The sequence below is a fragment of the Cucurbita moschata genome, unplaced genomic scaffold, assembly GCF_002738365.1.
Source record: "Cucurbita moschata cultivar Rifu unplaced genomic scaffold, Cmos_1.0 Cmo_Scf00052, whole genome shotgun sequence".
NCBI lineage: Eukaryota > Viridiplantae > Streptophyta > Magnoliopsida > Cucurbitales > Cucurbitaceae > Cucurbita > Cucurbita moschata.
In genome coordinates this window covers 1,063,936-1,086,634 of record NW_019268568.1, presented here as the reverse complement: position 1 = coordinate 1,086,634, position 22,699 = coordinate 1,063,936, and the positions used below count along the sequence as shown (strand labels likewise).

The window sequence follows — 22,699 nt, the reverse complement described above, 5'->3', positions numbered from 1 at the left end:
AGAAATAAAGGAGAGAATATGATCCCTCCAATACTACCCTTCTTTCTCCCTTTTATTTCAATAATGCCATTCCCACGTGGCATTAAATTCGTTATTAAATTTTTTAAGTCCATTCTAAAATATTTAGACCAAAATATATTATTCTAATAATACTAATTTAATATAAATTCAGTGTACATAATTTTTTTAATAATTTAATATTTTATAATTTTATTTTCATAATTTATTTTAGTATTAAATATTATTTTTCGATTTTAAATTGAAATACTTGAATTTATTTTGAAAAAAAGAAAATTATGTAGTTGATAGTGCTTTTGAAATTATATAAATAAAATAATTTTATTTTTACATTAATGGGAATTTTGGTTTAAATTTCTTTTATTTCTCCAAAACTTTCCAAATTAATTAATTTTGGAATTATGTTAAAAAAAAAGAATGTCAAAAGTTCAGTCTTTTTCTTATAATTTTTTAAATAAAAATATATTATTGAGTGAGTGGAAATGCAAATTCTCAATTTTAATTTGAAATTGGGAAAGGAATATGCTCATCGTAACAGAAAGTGGGGGAAAAAACAAGAGATTTTTGTTTTTATGACGTCATTCTTTATCTTAGTGAATATATTCCCAATTCCCTTTAATAAAAATTTAAATAATTTTATATTAGGTATGTGACACTTTGTAAAGGAGAGATATATGAATGAATCGAGACCACATCTAAATAAGAGTGATAATGAAGATAGGATAATTAAAATAGACTTAAAAAAATTGTGAGTCGTTATTTATACTAATAAGATGCGTATCCTTTGGTGGTTCAAACAATGGAACCATTCGGGAGATCTTAAAAAAAACATTTTCTAGAATGCATGTGATGATCGAAAAACTCGCGTTGGTTTGTGACTCAATTAATATAAAAAACATATTTTAGATTATACATGGAATTGAAATTCTTTTAGTCAGTTTACGAATATTTTGTAAGTTATCATTCGTTTTTAGTTTATTTCAAGTCGAATGATAGGACAATTCTAATCTTGAGAATATAAAATTATTCTCTTTAATATTCTTATCTTTGTGCATATTTGTCTCTAAGTTCAAATGAACAGCACCAAAATTTGATTGGTACTATACTCGATCTCATTGATATATATTATATTAGGTTGGATAAGGTTTCAATTCTATTTGGTTAGCTTTAAATTTGAGGCTGCATTGTAGTCGTACTTTTCGTAGTTATTGTGTGTAGGCTACTATAGAGTGTAGTTGTCACACATTGCTAAGCCTAGTGGTTGCCATTGTCAACAACACGTGCAATCGAGAGCAAGGTGAATTTAACGTCACTAGAGGAACGTATGTTGAATGCAAGATGTTAGGAACTCTTGGATTTTGATCGAAAAACCTTATTAAAGAGCAAGATCTCTAGATCTAAATTATTAAAATGGAAAAGATTACCTTAATGATCAAGATTAAAGAGAACTCGTGTCTGATAAAGAAAGGTTTTTATATAAAAGAAAGGTCATACTTGAACACTCCTGACTTTCCATTGCCATTCTTGAACTCCCGACGTCCCGTTGTAATTCTTGAGCTCCCTAACTCTTGATGCCATTCTAGAACTCCCTAACTCCCGTTGTCATTCTTAAACTCTCGTTGCCATTCTTGAACTCCCGACCTTCCGTTGCCATTCTTGAACTCCCAAACTCTTGTTAACATTCTTGAACTCCCAACCTTTCATTGTCTTTCCTGAACTCTAGAACTCCCATTGTCATTCTTGAACTCCCGAACTCCTGTTGCCATTCTTGAACTCTCAAACTCTCGTTGCCATTCTTGAACTCTCGACCTCCCGTTGAAATTCTTGAACTCTCGACCTCCCATTGCAATTCTTGAACTCCAAACTCCCGTTGCCATTCTTGAACTCCTGAACTCCCGTGTCATTCTTGAGCTTCTGAAATCCCGTTACCAATCTTGAACTCCAAACTCCCGTTGCCATTCTTGAACTCATGTTGCAATTTTTGAACACCCAAACTCCTATTGTCATTCTTGAACTCTCGAACTCCCGTTGCCATACTTTAACTCCAAACTCCCATTGTCATTCTTGAATTCCCAAACTCCTGTTGCCATTCTTGAAATCTCGAACTCCCGTTGCCATTCTTGAAATCTCGAACTCCCGTTGCCATTCTTGAAATCTCAACCTCTCGTTGTCATTCTTGAACTCCCGACCTCCTGTTGCCATTCTTGACTCTTGAACTCCCATTGCCATTCTTGAACTTTCGAATTGCAATTTCTGAACACCCGAATTCCTGTTGCCATTCTTGAACTCCCAAACTCCCATTGCCATTTTTGAACTCCTGACCTCCCATTGCCATTCTTGAACTCTAAACTCTCATTGCCCTTCTTAAACTCCTGAACTTTCGTTGCCATTCTTGAACTCCAAACTCCCGTTGCCATTTTTGAACTCCTGTTGCAATTTTTGAACTCCTGAACTCTCGTTGTCATTCTTGAACTCCTGAACTCCTATTGCCATACTTAACTCCCAAACTTTCGTTTCCATTCTTGAACTCCCGACCGCTCGTTCACATTCTTGAACTCTTGAACTCTTGAACTCTCGTTGCCATTTTTAAACTCCCATTGCAAGTCTTGAACTCCTGAACTTCCATTCCCATTCTTGAACTCCCAACTTTCCGTTGCCATTCTTGAACTCTCGAACTCCCATTGCCATTCTTGAACTCCCAACCTTCTGTTGTCATTCTTGAACTCCCGACCTCCCGTTTCATGCTCTAGTTTGTTAGTACAAGTAGAAGGCTCTTTGAAATTTGTGAAAGAATACTTGCAGCGCATCTGTTGAACAAAGCTCCTTGAAAGTCTTTCGACAATTATTTATGACAACTGAAGAAAGGAGGGGTACATGAATGAACCGAGACCACATCCGAGTGAAAGCGATCCTTAAGATAGAAGGACTAAGAAATACTTAAAAGAATTGAACGTCACTACCTATAACTACAAAAAAACCACCTTCCTGTTTTATGGCTTAATAATAGGAACTTCATAATTAAACATGTTTTCGTGAAGCAATTCGATGTTGGTTGACCTCTTGAAAATTTTCTTAGGATACATGTAAGTAATGATAAAACATTCTTGAACTCCTGAATTCTCATTACCCCGGTTGAAAGCTTGAACTCCCATTGCCATTCTTAAATTTCTAAATTTCCATTGAACCTCGAACTCCTATCGCCATTCTTGAACTCTCATTACCATTGACGATATCCGGTTGGCGTTGGTTCTCCATAGCTAGGGCACTCAACATTGTAGTTGGAGTAGCATTCCTTGCGGGAGATCAAGTTACACGTTGCGTCCTTTTGAGGCTACTCAAATGACTCTAGCATGCAAATCTAAATACAAGAAATGTATAGGAAAAAACTTTCATTATAATATCCAAAATCATCTGGCTATGAACGACTATTTATAGCCTTGAAAATAAATACCATAATTACCACTAACAAAATCTTAAAAATAAGATTCTAAAATTGATAGTACAACTTTTTCATCCGCGGTGAAGTTTTTGTGGTATGATTAAGACATTCGATTACAAGAGGCACTAGGGTTTTGCATATGGTTTACATACATTGTGTTGAAGGTTGGATTGGTTCAGTTAGGCTGACATCATTTAGTTCGATCTAGTTCAACAAGATCGATTTGGTTCAACAAATTTAGTTTGGTTTTTAAGGTCAATATATTTAAGTTTCCTTTGTTTTAAGCTAGAATTTTCTTCGTTAAGACTAACTTGGGGCGTTCGGTTAGAAATTGACAAGTAAAAAATGCAATTGAAAGTCACTACCTCTACCAACAGAAAACCACCTTCTTTTTTTGTGACTCAATCATAGGAACTTTGTGGTTGAATGTGTTTTGTGTGGAGTAATTTTTTAGGATACATGTGAGTTAGGACATTCTCGTGTCAATATATCAAAATTGTCTTCATTTTTAAGAAGCGAAAAGTTGGCAATGTGACGATATCGCAGAAGAATACCGGGGTCATCAGGTGCAAAATCTGAATTCCAAATCCTGGGTATAGGTCATTACATTATCAGTTTCGAAGGGACCCACCATTTTACTACTTGAAGAGGGTCCAACATAGCAGAAGATCACGACTTTTGTGAGTGTTCGACACAATATGGTACAATATGCCACTAGCCTAAATGAGGCACACAAGAGATATGGGCGCGATCTCAAGATCTCAATTTAATACGAGCGTGTATAGTAGATTAATTTTCATTGAGTTAACATAGGGAGCAAACAATTCAATCATTAATGTTCATGCTATTTCACCTTCCGACAATTATATATATATATATATATATATATATATATATATATATATATATATATATATAGATAATATATTTTAAGAATAAATTTGAAATATTTTTAATTTTGTGTGACATTATTGCTGACGACACAACAAATCAGCTAAGATTATGTACGATGTCTGAGGGAACGGGGGTGGTGCCAGTTACAGCCGGAAGTGATCCTGAGCCGTCAGATCAGTTCAAATGGTGATGGGCACTGCGATTGGCCAGGTCAAACAACACCCATCTGTCCGATTCTAATCAGGACACGTGTACGGCGAGAGATCGGAGGGGAATAATTATTATTAAGAAGAATTATAAAAAAGAAAAAAGCAAAATAAAGTGAGACAGAAAAAGTAAAAGAAATAAAATCTGGTCCCACACAGAAAGAGGAGCCCTCAGCCTTATCGATTCTCGTAAATAGAAAAATGCCCCTATTTTCATCTTAAATATCGAATATGCCCCTCTGGAAAATATTGAAAATTTAAAATAATAATAGTATATATTTTTTTTAATAATTTACATGTAAATGAGAATTTTAAAATATAATAACATTTTCCTTATAAATTAGTTCCTATTATTTTATCAATAATTAATTTAATTTTTAATCCTATTATCTAACTGTTTTTGAATAAATATTCCATAAAATAATTTATTTTTTCCCGAAATAAATAGAAATTTATCTGTATGAATTTATCATTATAATTGTTTTATAATAAATGTATATGATTTTTGTGTAGAATTTGTTTGGTCAAAGCTATGATAATCAATTTATTTTCGGTTTTTTTTATTAAAAAATTGAATTTACGATTTTATCCCTTCTTTAAATGCTAATTATAATTTGGAAGGGCTTCTCTATGGATAAGTTTAATTAATCCTTTTGTCTTCCTTATCTTTTTCATACCATTATAAAACTATTATTTATATTCTATATTTACCGTCAAACCATATAAATATTAATAGTTTATTATCCTCTTTTTATTTATTTATATATTTTTAATTCCACGAGAATTTAGACTCATCTCTTAATATGTGATACATATATTTATACGTGATACATATATTTATATGTGAGTGGGATGAAATTTAGGTGAGTTTGGAAGGTAGGACAACATGAACAAAGAATATAATCCGTCTTCGGCCCTGTTTAGTTCACGGACCACTCCCAATTTTTTATTTAAACAGAGATTTTTCACCCTATTCAAAATGAATTTTCGTAGTTTAATTGATGCAGGTAAATTGAGTAATGCACGTTGATTATTTATATTTATATTAAAATTTGATTATTTATTTAAAATGTTTAGAACTTTTGCATTATTAAAAATATATGATTTCTAAGAAATAAAATATTGTCAGGATTGACGTTTCGTAATAGGGTCTAATTAATTTATACCTTTTTAATTTTAAAAAATAACTTTTGAAAATAATAGATTTGGAACAAGTTGGTCACCAAACTCCCACCTCTCCCTCACCCTATGAATTGAAACTTTTTTATAATTAATTTCTTTTCTTAATGGAATAAAATTTAAAATAAAATATGAAGTCGTCATCATTAATTATTTAAATTTTAAATATTTTTAATTGCTAAATCTTGCCATTAGCAAAATCCTTTTTTCTTTTAATTTTGTAGAAATTTTGGGATGAAATTATTAAAAAAAATTGTAGATCAACCAATGCAATAATGATATCATAAAGCTAATAAATAATTTTAGAAAATAAGTTAAAATATACATACCTTTCATCTCCGAGAAATGATACTATATAATATAAAAAAATTTTAACCTTCAATTTAATGACTTATAGTGCTCGTTACATGATGTGACAATTTCATTAATTTTATACTTCAATAAAGTTTACGTGGCAAATTTCGATTATAGATGAATATTTGTCTCGATCGAAGATGTTTTAGAGATAATTAGTAATTAAAAGCGATATATATATTATTCAAATTAAATGTTTGAAAATGCGAAATCAATCCTATAATTTAAGGATAACTTTTTCACACATATTTATCTTATCCTATATATATAATAAGACAAGCGACATTAATGTTTGGTAATATGTACATATTTTATTTTTAAGATATTACAGTGATGTCACACTATCAATACTGTTGAACTCGAAATTTGTTTGCTAGCATTAGTAAACTATTTATTTATTTTCACTATATTTTAAGGATTTTGTGGCGGAAATATCATTGAGAAATTTTTTTAAAGTAAAAGTGTATAAGATCATTATTTAACTGGATTTCATTTTTAAATTTGTCATGAACGGGAATATTCATATGCTTGCAATCACAGATGAAATACTGATTAATCATCCAGTAACATTGAAAAATAAAAAATATCATCATTAACATGAGACTCTTGCCTTTACCTGAAAAAATGTGAAATAATAATAAAATGAATATTTAAAAATATTTCATGATCGACCAAAAAGTTGGGCCTTAAAAGATCCTAACAGGCTCATTGGGCCTCAAATAAGGAAGGCCGAAAATCCAAGTCAGAAAAGTTGGGCCTTAAAAGATCATAACAGGCCCATTGGGCTAAAATAAGGAAGGCCCAAAATTCATGAGCGACCAAAAAGTTGGGCCTTAAAAGATCCTAACAGGCTCATTGGGCCTCAAATAAGGAAGGCCGAAAATCCAAGTCAGAAAAGTTGGGCCTTAAAAGATCATAACAGGCCCATTGGGCCTAAAATAAGGAAGGCCCAAAAATCGAAGAGTCAATTTCTGTTATATAATTCCAATTTCCCCCTCTCGTTTTAAAGCTCAAAAGGAATGCTGAGAATAAAATCTTCTCCACATCTCATTTCCCGCTATCTCAACTTCGACAAAACACATTCAAAACCGAATCCCAATCGTCAAGCTTTTTCCGAAAAGCTTGTCACTTTCTTGCAACAATGTGTAAGCATCAAACAATTGAAGCAAATCCACAACCAGATGCTCACGAACTCAATTCACAAACCCAATTCGTTTCTCTACAAAGTTGTCGACCTCAAAGATTTCGCCTATGCGTCGGATTTCTTCTCCAAGATTCTCGAGCCCACCGAGTACGCTTTCAATGTCATGATTCGTGGCCTCTCGACGACTTGGAATAAGTCTTCTCTTGCCCTTGAATTCTATTCTCGAATGAAATTTCTGGGTTTGAAACCCAATAAGCTCACGTACCCATTTCTGTTTATTGCGTGTTCGAATCTTTTGGCTGTTGAAAATGGACGGGTGGGTCATTCTTCTGTGATTAAACGTGGGTTGGATGAGGATGGTCATGTGAGTCATTCTTTGATTACGATGTATGCGAGGTGTGGGGAAGTGGGTGATGCACGGAAGGTGTTTGATGAAATTCCTGAGAAGGATTTGGTTTCGTGGAACTCTATGATTTCGGGTTACTCGAAGATGAGGCATGCTGTTGAGGCCGTGGGTCTGTTTAGAGATATGATGCAAGCTGGGTTTGATCCCAATGAGATGACTTTAGTTAGTGTCTTGGGGGCTTGTGGAGAGCTGGGGGATTTGAAACTTGGCACTTGGGTGGAGGAGTTTGTGGTGGATAATCGGATGGTGTTGAATTCTTATATGGGTTCTGCATTGATCCATATGTATGGGAAATGTGGCGATTTAGTGTCAGCAAGGAGGATTTTTGACTCTATGAAGAAGAAAGATAAAGTTACCTGGAATGCCATGATTACTGGGCAAGTGAATCACCCACCTTCGCTTTGAATCTATACTTTATGTTATACTCTCTCTCTAGTATAAAAGGTTTCAATTTAGTCTCTTATATTCAAAAACTTTCAAAAAAACCATTTTTGTTAGTGATGTTAGATATGGCTCATGATTAACTAATGTGGTATGATACTAAATGAATTTGCACAAGGACTTGGAGGAGGAATTCAGCCACTAAGCTCAGATATTAGTGACTAAATCATGTACTTTGTTTAGATAATAATGTCCCTCTCTGTTCTAAAGTTTATGAAATCTTATTTTTTTTCTTCTCCTCCAATCAATCAAATGCAGATATGCGCAGAATGGAATGTCAGAGGAAGCTATCAAATTGTTCCAGGACATGAGAATAAGCAGCACAGCTCCAGATCAAATCACATTGGTAGGAACGCTTTCTGCCTGTGCCTCCATTGGAGCCCTTGACTTGGGGAAGCAAGTCGAGATCTATGCATCGGAAAGAGGCTTGCGAGACAACATTTATGTTTCTACTGCATTAGTTGACATGTACGCAAAATGTGGAAGCTTGGACAATGCATTTAGAGTTTTCGATGTCATGCCTCAGAAAAATGAGGTGTCCTGGAATGCTATGATATCTGCTCTTGCTTTCCATGGTCAAGCTCAAAAAGCCTTGGCATTGTTCGAATCCATGATCAAGGAGGGTGGAGCTGCTTCTCCCAATGACATCACATTTGTAGGAGTACTTTCTGCTTGTGTTCATGCAGGATTAGTTGACGAAGGACGTCGGTTCTTTCACATGATGAGTTCATCATTTGGATTGGTACCGAAAATTGAGCATTACTCGTGTATGGTCGACCTTTTGTCACGAGCAGGACATTTGGAAGAAGCTTGGGACTTTGTCAAGAAGATGCCCGAAAAACCAGATGAAGTTATTCTCGGAGCATTGCTTGGTGCTTGTCAGAAGCGCAAGAATGTCGAGATTAGCGAGCGTGTAATGAAGCTACTCCTTGAATTGGAGCCTTCAAATTCTGGAAATTACGTAATATCGTCGAGATTATATGCAAATTTGAGGAGATGGGACGACTCAGCTAGGATGAGAATGTTAATGAAACAAAAGGGTGTTTCTAAGACTCCTGGTTGCAGCTGGATTGATATCAATTCACAACTTCATGAGTTTCATGCTGGTGATGTTTTGCATCAAGAGTGGATTGAAATCCAACAAATCCTAGACCTGTTGATTGATGATCTGAGGAGGGAAGGTTATATTCCTAATACCACTCTTCTTTAGTTAGACTAACTTTCATTCATGCTCATTGTTTTGTTCTGTAAGATGAAGTTCAAACACAAATTTTACATCAAGGCATCGACATTTGCGACCTAGAGCTGCTCGGGCGTCATATTTATACCTGTTGAAGCCCAAAGAATTTGGTTCGAGGCCGAAAAATTCTGTAAGATGCTCCACAAATCTTCTTTTTGCTGATACTCGATATCCTTATGCTCCTATATGTAGTTGTAACTTATATTATACCTACTCATTGAGGAATTTGGACTAGCATGAATGCATATTGAGCGGTTTCTTTATACGTAACGGCCCAAGCCCATCGGTAGCAGATATTGTTTTCTTTGAGCTTTCACTCAAGATTTTAAAAGCGCGTCTGCTGAAGAGAGGTTTCCTGACTCTTATAAAGAATGCTTCGTTCTTCTCCCCAACTGATGTGAGATCTCACAATCTACCCCCTCCGGGTCCCAGCATTCTTGTTGGCACTCGTTCCTTTCTCCAATCGATGTGAGACACCCAATCCACCCCTCTTCAGGGCCCAAGCTCCAATCAATGTGAGACCCCAATCCACCCCCCTTCAGGGCCCAAGCTCCAATCAATGTGAGACCCCAATCCACCCCCCTTCAGGGCCCAGCGTTCTTGCTGGCATATTGCCTCGTGTCCCCCTCCTTTCGGGGTTCAGCCTCTTCGCTAGCACATCGCCCGGTGTCTGGGTTTGATATCATTTGTAATGGCCCAAGTCCATCGTCAGTAGATATTGTTATCTTTGGGCTTTCCCTTTCGGGTTTCCCCTCAAGGTTTTTAAAATGCGTGGAGAGGTTTCCACACCCTTATAAATAATGTTTCGTTATCTTCCCCCAACCGATATGAGACTCCAACATATGCCTTTTAAAAAAGGGAAGCTTGAAAGAAAAAGCTCAAAGAAGACAACATCTAATAGCGGTGGGCTTGGACTATACAATATCAATATTTGATTGTGGTGAAGAAAGGCTGAGTGCCTGCCTTGTCCCTTGGTAGATAATCATTTTATGTTTTTTGAAATACAGATCCTTTTAATGTCAATTTAGTTATATGTATAGATATACCAAATTTGTACGAAGTCGGGTACATTTTCTCTGATTTTCTTGACGTCCAAAGTTTAGTAGGGGCATTTTATGTAATTGATTATGTCCTACCCTTAGACTTTGAGTCAAAAGAATCTTTTTTTGCTATAAATATTTTATTCAACCATCTTAGACGGTTGAATTTTCTTAGAAAATCGTAAGAGCAATTTATATTGAAAAAACTTGTGTTGGTCTATAGGGTCCGTCTTTACTCTCTAAAACGTGTAGGTAGTGCCGTCAAGCCACTTAGGATATAAAAAAAATACCGAGACCATCAAGAATCGAGTCTAAATTTCAAATATTGGGGTTGAAGCATTACATTGAAGATCAACTTTGCCACGATAAATAACAATATCGACGATGATTCAATTGAGCAATCCAATGAAAACCCAACAAATGAATCATTGTCTTTTAGAATTTGATGTTGGCCAAGAACTCATATGGGGGATGATAATATAAAATATTTAATTCTAGTGCTTTTGGGCATGTGTTTGCAACATTATTAGAATATTGATAGTGGATTTGGACTTGGAATCCAACTTCCATTAGATTCCCCTCTCTTTCTCCCAATTCCACTTGCAAATCTATTGGTACAACATTAAATTACTAAGATCCGGATTAGGGATGCTAAATATGAGATAATTATCACAAATTATGCATCTTATCTTATTTTTTTCTAAGGGATTAACTACCAGATATGCATTGTTAGTGGCTTAATTCCCTTCCTTAAAATTTAATCAACAATATTGACATAAATGATATTTACGTAGGACTTTTATAGATTTTTTTTTAAACTTCCTACGTGTTCTATGTGTACCGAATATTAAATAACGACTCTCCATAATACATGTACTATTACTATAGTGATACATGAATAATTTAATATGCGTATAAATTTAACTCTCCTAACTCTTCAATTATTAATTAAATACATGTAACTATATAGTTATCAATCTGTCTATCTATATATATAATATAAAATAATTGAAAGTGAATAGATTTATTTAATTAAAAGTTCAAATTTGTTCCACTGCCTGCCATTACACAAACCATGGAGCCTTTGCCATTGAAATATTGTGCTATCAACTTCAATGTGTACTTTTCCTCATAACCAACATTACAACTATTTTAATAATGAAAAATGTTCCATTTATGTTTAAAGTAAGTTATCCACATATAATATAAATTTAAATTAGTTTCTTTTCAAAATGCCAAATTTAAATAAATAAATAAATAAATAACAATTTGACATATACTTTTAAAATCGGATATCTATCTGGTCCCTAAATTTATCATCCTTATCACGTTTTGGTCTCCATAATTTACAAGAATCCCTTTTGTTCATTTAGTTCAGAGATTAAAGATTAAAACTGTAATACCTCAAGTCTACCACTACTAAATATTGTTCGTTTTGACTTGTTACGTATTGCAGTCAGCTTCACGGTTTTAAAACACGTCTGTTAGGGAGAGACTTACATACCCTTATAAGGAATGCTTCGTTTTCCTCTCTAACCGATGTGAGCAAACTATTCACCCTTGTAAAATTTAGGCGGGCAATCCAAATTGTGAGATTCTACATCAATTGGAGAGAGGGAACAAAACATTTCATTATAAGAATGTGGAAACCTCTTTCTAACAGACGCATTTTAAAACTGTGAGGATGATGACGATACGTAACAGACTAAAAAGAAGACAATATTTATTAGCGGTGGACTTGAGTTATTACAAAAACCTAAAATTTAAAGGTATAAGGACTAACTTATTCAGATTTAAATCTCGAGATATCTTTAGTATCATGTTTATTATTTAACGGGTAAAAAATAATAATTTGTGGAAAGCACTCAAACATATAATATAATAATTGGAAGAACAAATGAGAAAGGGAGTTAGAAAAGTAGTGATGGGTGGGATTCTCCAATGAACATGTAAAGATGTGTAGAGAAAATGATCATAAAAAGCATAGTGGAAATAATATCAATATGCATTTAGAGTGGGAAGGGAGGCAAACAACTTTACAAAAATCACACAAAGCCATGCCTTTAGGAATGCCTTACCATCTTTGGTTCTTTCTCAATTATTTCTTTCAATAATTCGCCACTACGTTTATATTTATAATCATTTCCGATCTAAAATAATTCAAAACTTTGTCACGATTTAGCGTTATTGGTCAGATTAAAAAAATCTAAACGATCTGAACTTTAAACACTGTGTCAAAAGAATTTTGTTTTTTTCTCTTTTTTTTTTTTTTTTTTGTCTTATTACTTTTTAAATATTTCAGCTCGATTCAACTCAATCCAACTCATGAATGCTTCTAGATATCGTCGTTTTGATTATATTTTTAAATATATAAAAATAAAAAACTAAATTTGTAATGGTCGTTAAATAAATAAGTAATTTAAATAGTTATCAAAGGAGAGCGAAAAAGTCAGAGCACTTTTGAAAAGTGCTAATTTGGAGAGTAGGCGATGGATCAGATATGAATGAAGTCAACCTCGGATAGATTTAAAATATTTTAATTTTATAAGAGAATGGTATATTTTTTTTATTTGCAAAAAGGTCCCAAATCATTGGCTAAACTTCCAACTGCCCCAAAGTTTTCAATAATATAATATAATTATATATTTAATATTAAAAAGATTATGGAGGAAAATATAATTTTTTTAAGATTCCCAAAAAAAACTTTGTTACAAAAAATAATGTCATTATTCTAAGGAATAAAAAGGAAACAATATTTTATTAATTATTCTGTACCATAGAAAAGGAAACAAGTTGATATTGACTAAAATAATAAAGTTGTAAAATAAAAAAAAAAAACTAATTTTAGTAGCCATTCTTTTCAAATATCCTTATTTTTCTATTTTAAAAATTTATTTGAGTTTTCAAATTTTTTATACAAGAAAATCATGCACCGAGACAGGTAGGAGAGAAAAGCATATTGGCTAGTGATTATGAGGTCCCAATTTTTGAGTGAACGGGACACCAAAGGCCTCTATCCTCGGAGGGTAGAGCAGAGCTTCTCTTGATTTTTTCATGTTGTTAACGAGTTAGAACAATAAGTTTTCGTATTATCAAAGAGTTGAACAATGTAAATAGATAACGTGACTAATCAAATTGATTGGGTCATGTAGGAACAAGGTTCAAGTCTATCGGTATATTAGAATGTCTTAGTTGCATACATCACTGCATTTCCACCTAACATCTATCATGATGATAAACAGCTCATCCCGTTGTGACCTTCTCTTCAATTCTTAAGATTACCTATATTGCTCTATAGCCGCAGGAGTAGAGAACCCATCGCTGTTTCGACTATGCTATAAGAGGTTTTGGGGAAGTCGGAATAGAAGAGCACTCATATTGAGGCGGGCTTATTATTTAGATACTTTCAGCAGTTATCTGCTCCGCACTTAACTACCTAACGTTTATCGTGTGTGGTATAAAAGAAATATCGACTACGTAAGTATATCAAGTAGACTCGATCGTATTATGATGGATAAGTATTGAACCAAAAATTTGATGCTCAAATTGGGCACCAACTATGGTCTATAATTCTTGCATTTATTACCTATAGAGGAAGGAAAACAAGATTCGTTCATCAAAAGATTAAACCACTAAATTTAAATCCCAATCATATTATAATGTTGTCTCATCACTACAAAAAAGAAAGGGCCCTTCTTTAATTTTGTTGAATGTCTTTTCATGTTTTCTTTACTTCTTTCATTTTCATCAAAACCTTTTTTTTTTTTTTTAATGCTTTTTAGGGTTTTCTTTTCATACCAAATTATTGAAATTAAACAATTCCTTTACTTAGTACAGCTAGGCGGGTATCAAAATTTGAACTTACGACTTCAAAACAAGAAGTACGTCTCAATTATCACTAAATTATAGTCACACACGCATACATTAAGACCACATCTGAATGAGAACGATCTTGAAGATAGAATGACTAAGAAATACTTAAATTTTTCTTTTTGCTCGCTTAGTCATATGAACTTCAAAACTAAGCGTATTTTATTTGAGTCAATGTTAAATCTTGTTCGGTATGAACGGAAGATTTTTAAATTGAAGAATTTTAAAAGTTGACGTACCAAAAGAAAAAGAAAAAAAGGTAAATCAAACTAAATCAAATTTTTAATTTTTAAAAGACCAAGTACAAAGACAATAAAATAATTAAGGAATAATTAAAATTAAGATAAAGTAATTAAAGAATATCAAGTTTATTAATTAGTATTGGGTGTATTTTCTAGAATATATTTTTAAAACATTATTTTGTAGACTACTTTTTCAAAATGATTTTATTTTCTTTTTAATTAAAATTTTATTTATAAATCCATGTTCCATGGGTCCCTTTACATTTCCTTAACAAATGTCACCCACAATATTACCATTTATAATTGGCGATCCTCAACTTGGATTTATTTATTTATTTAATTCTTAAACTTTGACATATTTATTCAATAAACGTTCATTGATTCACCACTAACAGCAATAAAGTTTATAAATAAGATTCGAACATGTTGTTTTTAAAAGAAAATATATTGTATGTGTCATAAATATAAAGACTAAATTATTAAAATGAGACGGTACGATAAAATATGAGTATTAGAAGTCAATACATATCCAATTTTCATAAGAACATTCTAAAGAACAATGTAGCAAAAGGTAAAGAATTAGCATTGGGTTTTAAGGAGTTATTATTTATCGAGTAAATATTTTGTTTCTATGTGGAGCTTAGGGTTTAAAACGAGCTCTAAATTTAGTGATTGTCGATCTAAAATTTAACAATAACTACCAATACCCTAGATTCAGAATCCAGATTCAGCATTTAATGACCCTAACATTCCCTTGCATCTCCTGCAACACGACTCCTCGTTTCATTCCCACGTAGAGTCATTTCAACATGCAAATATTCAATTTCAAATTTTCGATGATTGAGCCACAGAAAAAGAATGTGTGTTTTATTGGTATAGATAATAACTTTCTAAGTCAACCCATTTTCAGAATCACTCTTATTCAAATGTAATCCTAGTTTATTCATATACTTCTCGTTTATTCGAGTCTCACATGAATATCCTACCAGTTTCGTTGGCAAGGATCAAATAAAACTTTACTTTGGGTATTAAATTCATACATGCATATGGATATGATCAATGTAGATGAGTTAGAGAATATATGCAAAACGAAAAGGGGTAAGAAAAACAAGAAGATAGGTGGAATCACATGTGGTTTCCAAATTGGTTTAGGTAGAGAGAGATGATGATAATGATGTGGGTTTCCCACTAATCTATGTCTCATCCAACTCCTAAGCTTTGTTTATATTATGTTGTTTGGAATTGTATTCCATTGAATATACTTTCATATTGTTCTTTATTATTGTTCATGATTATTTTTGTTTTTTCATGATTCCCTCATGAATGCCCCCACCATTGATTCCTTCTACTACTTAAGGTGTGTCAGCTTTGTTCTTCTCTTGCATACACCTAAAGCTCAACAACAACCCTTTTGCCTTCCTCTCTAAGGTTTGCTTCACCTTCCTTCAAATTTTCAATTGCTAATAAGCTATAAGTTTCCTTTTACTTTCCTTTCCTTTTTTAATAGTACCAATCTCTCTCTCTTAAGGTGATTTCAACTCTCGTTTATCGAACCCTTTTTGTCTTTCTTTCTCTTTCCATCTTCGAGTATCAACTTATGTGTCGATGTTCTATTCGATGGGATGATATATAAATCAGATAGAAAATCGGAGAGATGGCTGAGTGGTTGATAGCTCTCTAGTTTTGAAAACTAGTATAGTTCGAAACAAGAACTATCGTGGGTTTGAATCTCTCTCTCTCTTTAGTGGATTTGTTTATTTATTTTATTGGTTTTGTCGGACTCAGTATTATAAATGAAGAAAGGAAAAGAGAATACTTTTAAAATATATCACGATCTGTCGACATGTTTGAGAGTAATTTCAAAATGGTTGAAACAGCTTTTGTCAGTGTGGAATCGACATGTTTGAAAGTGACTTTAGAACGGTTAAAACTACTTTTATTAAGTTTAAATTCGCAACCGAGATATTATTTTTATTGGGTAGAAAATCACGTTTAAATTGGTTTTGAATGATATCATTTCAAAATCACTATCAGACATACGAAAAGTAAAGCAAAAAGAAGTTTTTTTCGAGCTTTCGAAGGATATAAAAGGTATTAAAAAGAAGTACGTGTATATTTTTGTAGGGAAAGTTGGAGAAAATTTGTTTGAGAAAGAAAAAGGAGAAGACAATAATAATGGTGGGTGAGGTGGCAATGGAGAAGAATAAGAAAGTAAGGAGAGAGAACAAATTTGAAAGAAGCCATTTTGATGTGTTGGGAATTTGCTGTTCTTCAGAAGTTCCTCTCATTGAAAACATCCTCAAACCCCTAGAAGGAATCAAACAAATCTCTGTTATTGTCCCGACAAGAACTCTCATTGTCGTCCATGATTCCCTCCTCGTTTCTCAGCTTCAAATCGGTACTCTTCTCTTCTTTGACTTCTTAATCGATAATATATGTCTTAATCAGTTGAACCATGTTCAAATTGGACTAACTATTAATATTTATTAAAAAGTTGGACCTTTTTAGTTTATTTCATCAAAATCTGTAACATAGAATCGAAACCTATCATATCACTGATGACATCGTTTGTTATCGAACTTGATAGTGAAAGCACTAAATGAAGCAAGATTGGAGGCAAACGTACAATTAAAAGGAAAGGGAATTAGCAAGAAGAAATGGCCAAGTCCTTTTGCAATAGCCAGTGGGTTGCTTCTAACAGCATCCTTTTTGAAGTATGTCTACCACCCATTGCGGTGGCTGGCCGTCGCTGCGGTCGCCGCCGGCATCTTTCCCATTCTCCTAAAAGCCATTTCCGCCGTTCGCCATCTGAGGATCGATGTCAACATTCTTGCCATTATTGCTGGTAAAGTTTCGTTCTTGGGCGTTTGTAAAAATTAAGATCGAAAAGTGGAGTTTATGTTTGATATGTGTATGGCAGTGGTGGGGGCAATGAGTATGAATGACTACATGGAAGCTGGGAGCATAGTGTTTTTGTTTTCCATTGCTGAATGGCTTGAGTCAAGAGCAAGCCACAAGGTTAGCAAAACAATGATTATGAATTCAAAATGGGTTTAGTTTAAAGTGAACTGTGTTAATGAAAAAGTTGAATTGAATTAGGCGAATGCTGCAATGTGGTCGCTGATGAGCCTGGCCCCTCAAAAGGCCACCATAGCTGAAACTGGAGAGGTTGTGGAGGTAAAAGAGGTGACATTGAAGAGTGTGTTGGCAGTGAAGGGTGGTGAAGTTATTCCCATTGATGGCATTGTTGTGGATGGAAAATGTGATGTTGATGAGAAATCTTTGACGGGAGAGACTTTCCCAGTTCCCAAACTTAAAGATTCTCTTGTTTGGGCTGGTACCATCAACTTAAATGGTATTATATCTTCTTCCTTCCCCGTATAGCTTTCAAAAGTTGCAATATTATCTTTTAAACGATAATTGAGACTTGAAATAGTGTGGTGGTGATGTGGATTGGAAATTGAGACATGAACTCCCAACCCCACCGCTACAAGATATTGTCCTCTCTCAACTTTTCCTTTTGGACTTCCCTTTTAAGGTTTTTAAAACGCTTATGCTAAGGAGAAGTTTCTACGCCCTAATAAAAAAATGCTTTATTCCCCTCTCCAACCCATGCGAGATTTGACAATCCCCACCCCTTTGGGGCCTAATGTCCTCGTTCACACACTGTTAAGTGTCTACCCACTCTCGAGACTTAGCGTCCTCGCTAGTACACTATTTAGTGACCACCCCCTCTGGGGCTCACTGTCCTCGCTGGCACACCTAATGCCTAGCTCTGATACCATTTATAACAATTCAAACCCTTTTTAAAACGTGTTTAATAGGGAGAGGTTTTTACACTCTTATAAAGAATACTTTGTTCACCTCTCCAACCGATATGGGATCTCTCAACGTCCTCGCTGGCACACCGTCCAGTGTTCACCCCTTTCGGGGTTTAGTGTCCTCATTAGCACACCACCTTGTGTCTGGCTCTGATACTATTTGTAGCAGCCTTAGCCCACCGCTAGCAGATATTGTACTCTTTGGGCTTTCCCTTTTAGACTTTCCCAGAAGGTTTGTAAAATGCATCTGCTAGGGAGAGGTTTCCCCATCCTTATAAATATTACAACGGAGGTGGGATCTCACATTCCACCCCTCTACCCTATCCAAAATTCCAACTCATCTATACCTTAAGGGGTAGTTTGGAAAGAAGTTAATGATTATTCCTTCTCTTTTAGGTGATCCATGGATTCTTTTGTAGGTTATATTAGTGTTCAAACCACTGTTGTTGCTGAGGACTGCGTGGTGGCAAAGATGGCTGAGTTTGTAGAAGAAGCTCAAAACAACAAATCAAAAACTCAGAGATTCATTGATGAATGTGCCAAATATTACACTCCAGGTACCCCTTACACTTCTTATCCCAAAACCATCGCTTTGGGATTCAAGCTCAAAAACACAGCATGTTTTTGTATGCAGCTGTAGTTGTCATATCAGCTTGTGTAGCAGCCATTCCAGCTGCATTCAGAGTTCACAATCTCAGCCACTGGTTTCACTTAGCTCTGGTGGTCTTAGTGAGTGCATGTCCCTGTGCCCTTATCCTCTCCACCCCGGTCGCCGCCTTCTGCGCCCTCACGAAGGCCGCCATGGCCGGTGTTCTCATCAAAGGCAGCGACCACCTTGAAGTTCTTGCAAAGATTAAGGTTGTAGCCTTCGACAAGACAGGCACAATCACTAGAGGTGAATTTGTGGTAACAGATTTTCAAGCTCTACGAGATGATATCAGCTTCCACACCTTACTTCATTGGTAATTGCACAAAAAACTTCTCACCCAATTCGTAATTCATTGAAATATTTCATTTCATCGATTGAAGTGTTTATGTTGAAATAAGGGTTTCAAGCATTGAGAGCAAATCAAGCCATCCAATGGCAGCTGCCCTTGTCAACCATGCAAAGCTGCTTTCTACTGATATTAAACCTGAAAAAGTTGAGGAATTTGAGAACTTTCCAGGAGAAGGTGTTCGTGGGAAGATTGATGGGAAGGATATTTACATTGGAAGTACAAAAATTGCTGCTCGAGCTGGCTGCTCGTCAGGTTTATGATCAAACCCTCTTTATCTCCAAACATGTTTTTTGTTAGGAATCACGACTCTCCACAATAGTATGATACTGTCCACTTTGACCTTATCCTCCCTTCGAACAAAGTACACTATAGAGTCTCCCCTAAGGCCTATGCATAATCGAGGCCTAGAACAGCCTCCCCTTAATCGAGGCTCAACTCCTTTTCTAGAGTCCTTGAACAAAGTACACCCTTTGTTCGACACTTGACTTACTTTTTATTACACCTTCGAGCCTAGCAACTTCTTTGTTCTACCCTTGAGGATTCTATTGACATGACAAAGTTAAGGGCATAGTTTTGAAACCACATTAGGAATCACGACCCTCCATAATAGTATGATATTGACCATTTTGAACCTAAGCTCTTATGGCTTAACTTTGGACTTCTGCAAAAAAAACTTCATACCAATGGAGGTGTATTCCTTACTTATAAACCCGCGATCAATTCTTTCCAACAATCCTCAACAGTTTCATGATCTTAATATAAACTTAATTTCTTCAGCTATGAAGTTAGAGGAGGAAATGAAACAAGGCCAAACCCTTGGATATGTATTTTGTGAGGAGATGGCTGTGGGATCCTTTGGTCTTTCGGATTCTTGTCGGTCAGGAGCTAAAGAAGGCATGGAGGAGCTCAAGAGTCTTGGCATTAAAACAGCTATGCTCACTGGGGACTGTAGTGCAGCTGCCATGCACGCCCAACAACAGGTTTTGGTTCATATTTTTGTTAAGTGAAATTAGAATCATTCAACATTCATAACGATGATGAGTTGTTTGCAGCTGGAGAACGCGGTTGATGTAATCCATTCAGAGCTTCTTCCAAAGGAGAAAGCAAATGTGATAAAAGAATTCAAAAGGGATTATGGAGCAACCGCCATGGTTGGCGATGGCTTAAATGATACCCCAGCATTAGCCACAGCTGATATTGGCATATCAATGGGCATTTCAGGTTCACCTCTCGCTACTCAAACTGGGAATGTCATCTTAATGTCAAATGACATCACCAAAATCCCACAAGCCATCAAATTAGCAAGGAAATCTCATGCAAAAGTTGTTCAAAATGTCATTTTGTCAATCACTACCAAGATTGCAATCCTTGGCTTGGCCATCGCCGGACATCCGCTCGTTTGGGCGGCCGTTCTCGCCGATGTCGGTACCTGCCTATTGGTCATCTTGAACAGCATGCTTCTCTTGAGAGGAAGTGATCATAAACATGGGAACAAATGTTGCAAATCTTCCAAGCTATGCTCGACGAAACATGGACGATGCGATGGTAGTAACACTCGACCGTCTCATCATCATCATCACGATCATCATCACCATGATCATCGATGCCATGTCGTCGATGATAAATGGCCTAGTCGAGATAATCACAATGGAGATTGTGGGGATAAATTTCATCACAATCGTTCAAATCAATGTGAGAAAACCCCACTTGAGAAAGACAACAATGGGAATTGTTCAAAGAAAGTGGGTGAACCCAATTGTAATTGCCACTCACATCATGTAGCTATCGACATACATCAAGGTATTGACTGTGAGAGAATAGAGAAGCAATAAGAAGTTTCTTATGAGGAAGCAGTGATTGGTGGAGTATGATGCGATGATATGAAATAAGGCGTCTTAGCCAAAGAGTTCGAGGTAGATGGAGAGTGTATTCTATCTGTTGTTCAAAGATGACAACTAAATAGAGTATTAATTCTCGAATTTAGAGATATTTTATTGTATTTTTCAGTTTAAGTAGTTTTTTTAAGTTTTTAAGTTACAATTAGTAAAGAGAGTTACAACTTTTCATTTAATCATGAGCTTGTTCTTATGATTTTCTTTTCTTTAAATTTGCATGTTAGAGTCATTCAATTAGCATCTATTTCATTTTGTCGTGTTTGCTCGTAATCACCCTTTCAATTTAAACCAATTTTCACTCTAGTCTAAATGTTGTTTTTAGCTTGGACAAAGCCACCAAGAATTTAAATTTTAATTAATCAATAAAAAAATAAAATATTTATCTCTTTTTAAATAAATTTAAATTTCTTGCTTTACAAATATTAGATCCATAAGTGAATTGTTGTTGATATTTTTGTGGACTAAGTTTTTGTAAAAGAGCCCATTAAGAGCCCATTGTCAAGCCCATCTCCATTATTCGATTTCAAAGCCTCCCTAGGGTTTCAACAGCTTCAATGGTGCTTCTTCTTCCCCGACATTTCTACTTCTCTCTCTTTTCAATTACCTTGCCGCTATTGCAGAGCCGATTCAATTGCCATTTCCATTTTTATTATTATTATGAACAAAGGCATTGGTGGTGGAACTGGCCCCACCGCAGCGGCTGCTGCGGCGGCAGCTCAGAAACAGAAACTGCTTCTTCAGAGAGTCGAAACCGATATAGCCAACATTGTCGACAATTTCACCCATCTTGTCAACGTCTCAAGGGTAACGCTCCTCTTTCCTTTTCTTTTTTGCTTTTGCTTCATTGTTTTCTCAACTCAATTCTTCTTCTACTACTTGGAATGGGAAATTTGTCATGTAATTCTCTTTGGTTGGTTGTTTTCCTGTTCTTGATTGAACGATCCTGCGTTCTCGTTTCCTTAGGTGAACGATCCACCTGTTAGGAATTCACAGGAATCTTTCATGATGGAAATGCGTGCGTCCAGAATGGTAAGATAATGATTTTTCCTTTTTTTGTTTACCTACTGTTTTTGCCAAGCTTATTTTAAGTTAATTTCTGGATAGATAGCTCTCTGTTTCCTTCCACAATTGAATGATAACATCTTATATGTTATTTGAAGCCTTGATTCCTAGGGATTTACTGATTTTTCAATAAAATCAGCTGCTTCTGCATCTCTTCCAGTATGTTTTTCTTCTCCTTCACCAGCAACTCCAAGCAAATTCTCTTCTTTAATTAACGTCTATGGTCTTCAAATTCGTAACCCTCCGGCGCTACCAATTGGTTCTTCAGATAAATTTACTTGAGTTACATTTTTAGCTTGAGCAGTGAAAGTTATCTCGTGGAATACTAGAGACCTTGGGGATCGTTCTAAAAGAACAACATTGAAAAATTCATTCAACGTCACTGTCTTGATATGGTGTTAGTTCATGAGACAAAGATTGCTTTTTTTTTTTTTTTTTTTTGACTGAAAG

General features: G+C 35.0%; 3 protein-coding genes and 1 long non-coding RNA gene across 8 annotated transcripts in view; 3 read left to right on the top strand and 1 right to left on the bottom strand.

Moving 5' to 3' along the window:
• Nucleotides 1-21: 21 nt before the first annotated feature.
• LOC111436154 lies at nt 22-20,034 on the bottom strand. The gene is made up of 3 exons (XR_002709190.1): nt 19,876-20,034; nt 1,263-1,266; nt 22-33 (listed from the first exon to the last, which is right to left on the bottom strand). It is a non-coding gene; the product is annotated as an uncharacterized LOC111436154 (long non-coding RNA).
• On the top strand, nt 7,110-9,383 carry LOC111436152 (pentatricopeptide repeat-containing protein At2g34400). Its single transcript, XM_023073857.1, has 2 exons — nt 7,110-8,017; nt 8,340-9,383. The coding sequence occupies exons 1-2, from the start codon at nt 7,110-7,112 to the stop codon at nt 9,289-9,291; spliced, it is 1,860 nt and encodes a 619-aa protein (XP_022929625.1). The 3' UTR covers nt 9,292-9,383.
• On the top strand, nt 15,796-21,279 carry LOC111436148 (cadmium/zinc-transporting ATPase HMA2-like). Of its 2 annotated transcripts, XM_023073852.1 has the most exons (11): nt 15,796-15,901; nt 16,598-16,871; nt 17,061-17,318; nt 17,394-17,491; nt 17,573-17,828; nt 18,714-18,851; nt 18,929-19,256; nt 19,342-19,544; nt 20,070-20,272; nt 20,345-20,977; nt 21,011-21,279. In XM_023073852.1, exons 2-11 carry the CDS (start codon nt 16,649-16,651, stop codon nt 21,122-21,124), a joined length of 2,454 nt encoding a protein of 817 aa, XP_022929620.1. In that variant the 5' UTR covers nt 15,796-15,901; nt 16,598-16,648; the 3' UTR covers nt 21,125-21,279. The 2 variants fall into 2 exon arrangements, with proteins under 2 accessions (XP_022929620.1, XP_022929619.1); XM_023073851.1 differs by having other exon boundaries at nt 20,345-21,279.
• Nucleotides 21,280-21,723: 444 nt separating this feature from the next.
• The window catches only part of LOC111436153 (mediator of RNA polymerase II transcription subunit 22b-like), a 4,457-nt gene continuing 3,481 nt past the window's right edge, over nt 21,724-22,699 (top strand). For 3 of the 4 annotated variants that reach the window (XR_002709189.1, XM_023073858.1, XM_023073859.1), the window contains exons 1-2: nt 21,747-21,991; nt 22,151-22,216. Coding sequence is in view for 3 of the 4 variants with exons in the window: in XM_023073858.1 (XP_022929626.1) it covers nt 21,845-21,991; nt 22,151-22,216 (213 nt within the window). In the remaining variant the exon portion in view is untranslated. Of the gene's footprint in view, nt 21,992-22,150; nt 22,217-22,699 lie in introns of all 4 variants that reach the window. The other variant, XM_023073860.1, reaches the window with a different exon arrangement.

What these genes read in the sequence shown, in the direction of transcription:
- LOC111436148 (XM_023073851.1), top strand. Translation starts at nt 16,649, where the DNA reads ATGGTGGGTGAGGTGGCAATGGAGAAGAATAAGAAAGTAAGGAGAGAG. An exon ending in TGGTACCATCAACTTAAATG is followed by an intron (nt 17,829 to 18,713) that starts GTATTATATCTT and finishes ATTCTTTTGTAG; the next exon opens with GTTATATTAGTGTTCAAACC. An exon ending in TCGAGCTGGCTGCTCGTCAG is followed by an intron (nt 19,545 to 20,069) that starts GTTTATGATCAA and finishes TAATTTCTTCAG; the next exon opens with CTATGAAGTTAGAGGAGGAA.
- LOC111436152 (XM_023073857.1), top strand. Translation starts at nt 7,110, where the DNA reads ATGCTGAGAATAAAATCTTCTCCACATCTCATTTCCCGCTATCTCAAC. An exon ending in TGGAATGCCATGATTACTGG is followed by an intron (nt 8,018 to 8,339) that starts GCAAGTGAATCA and finishes AATCAAATGCAG; the next exon opens with ATATGCGCAGAATGGAATGT.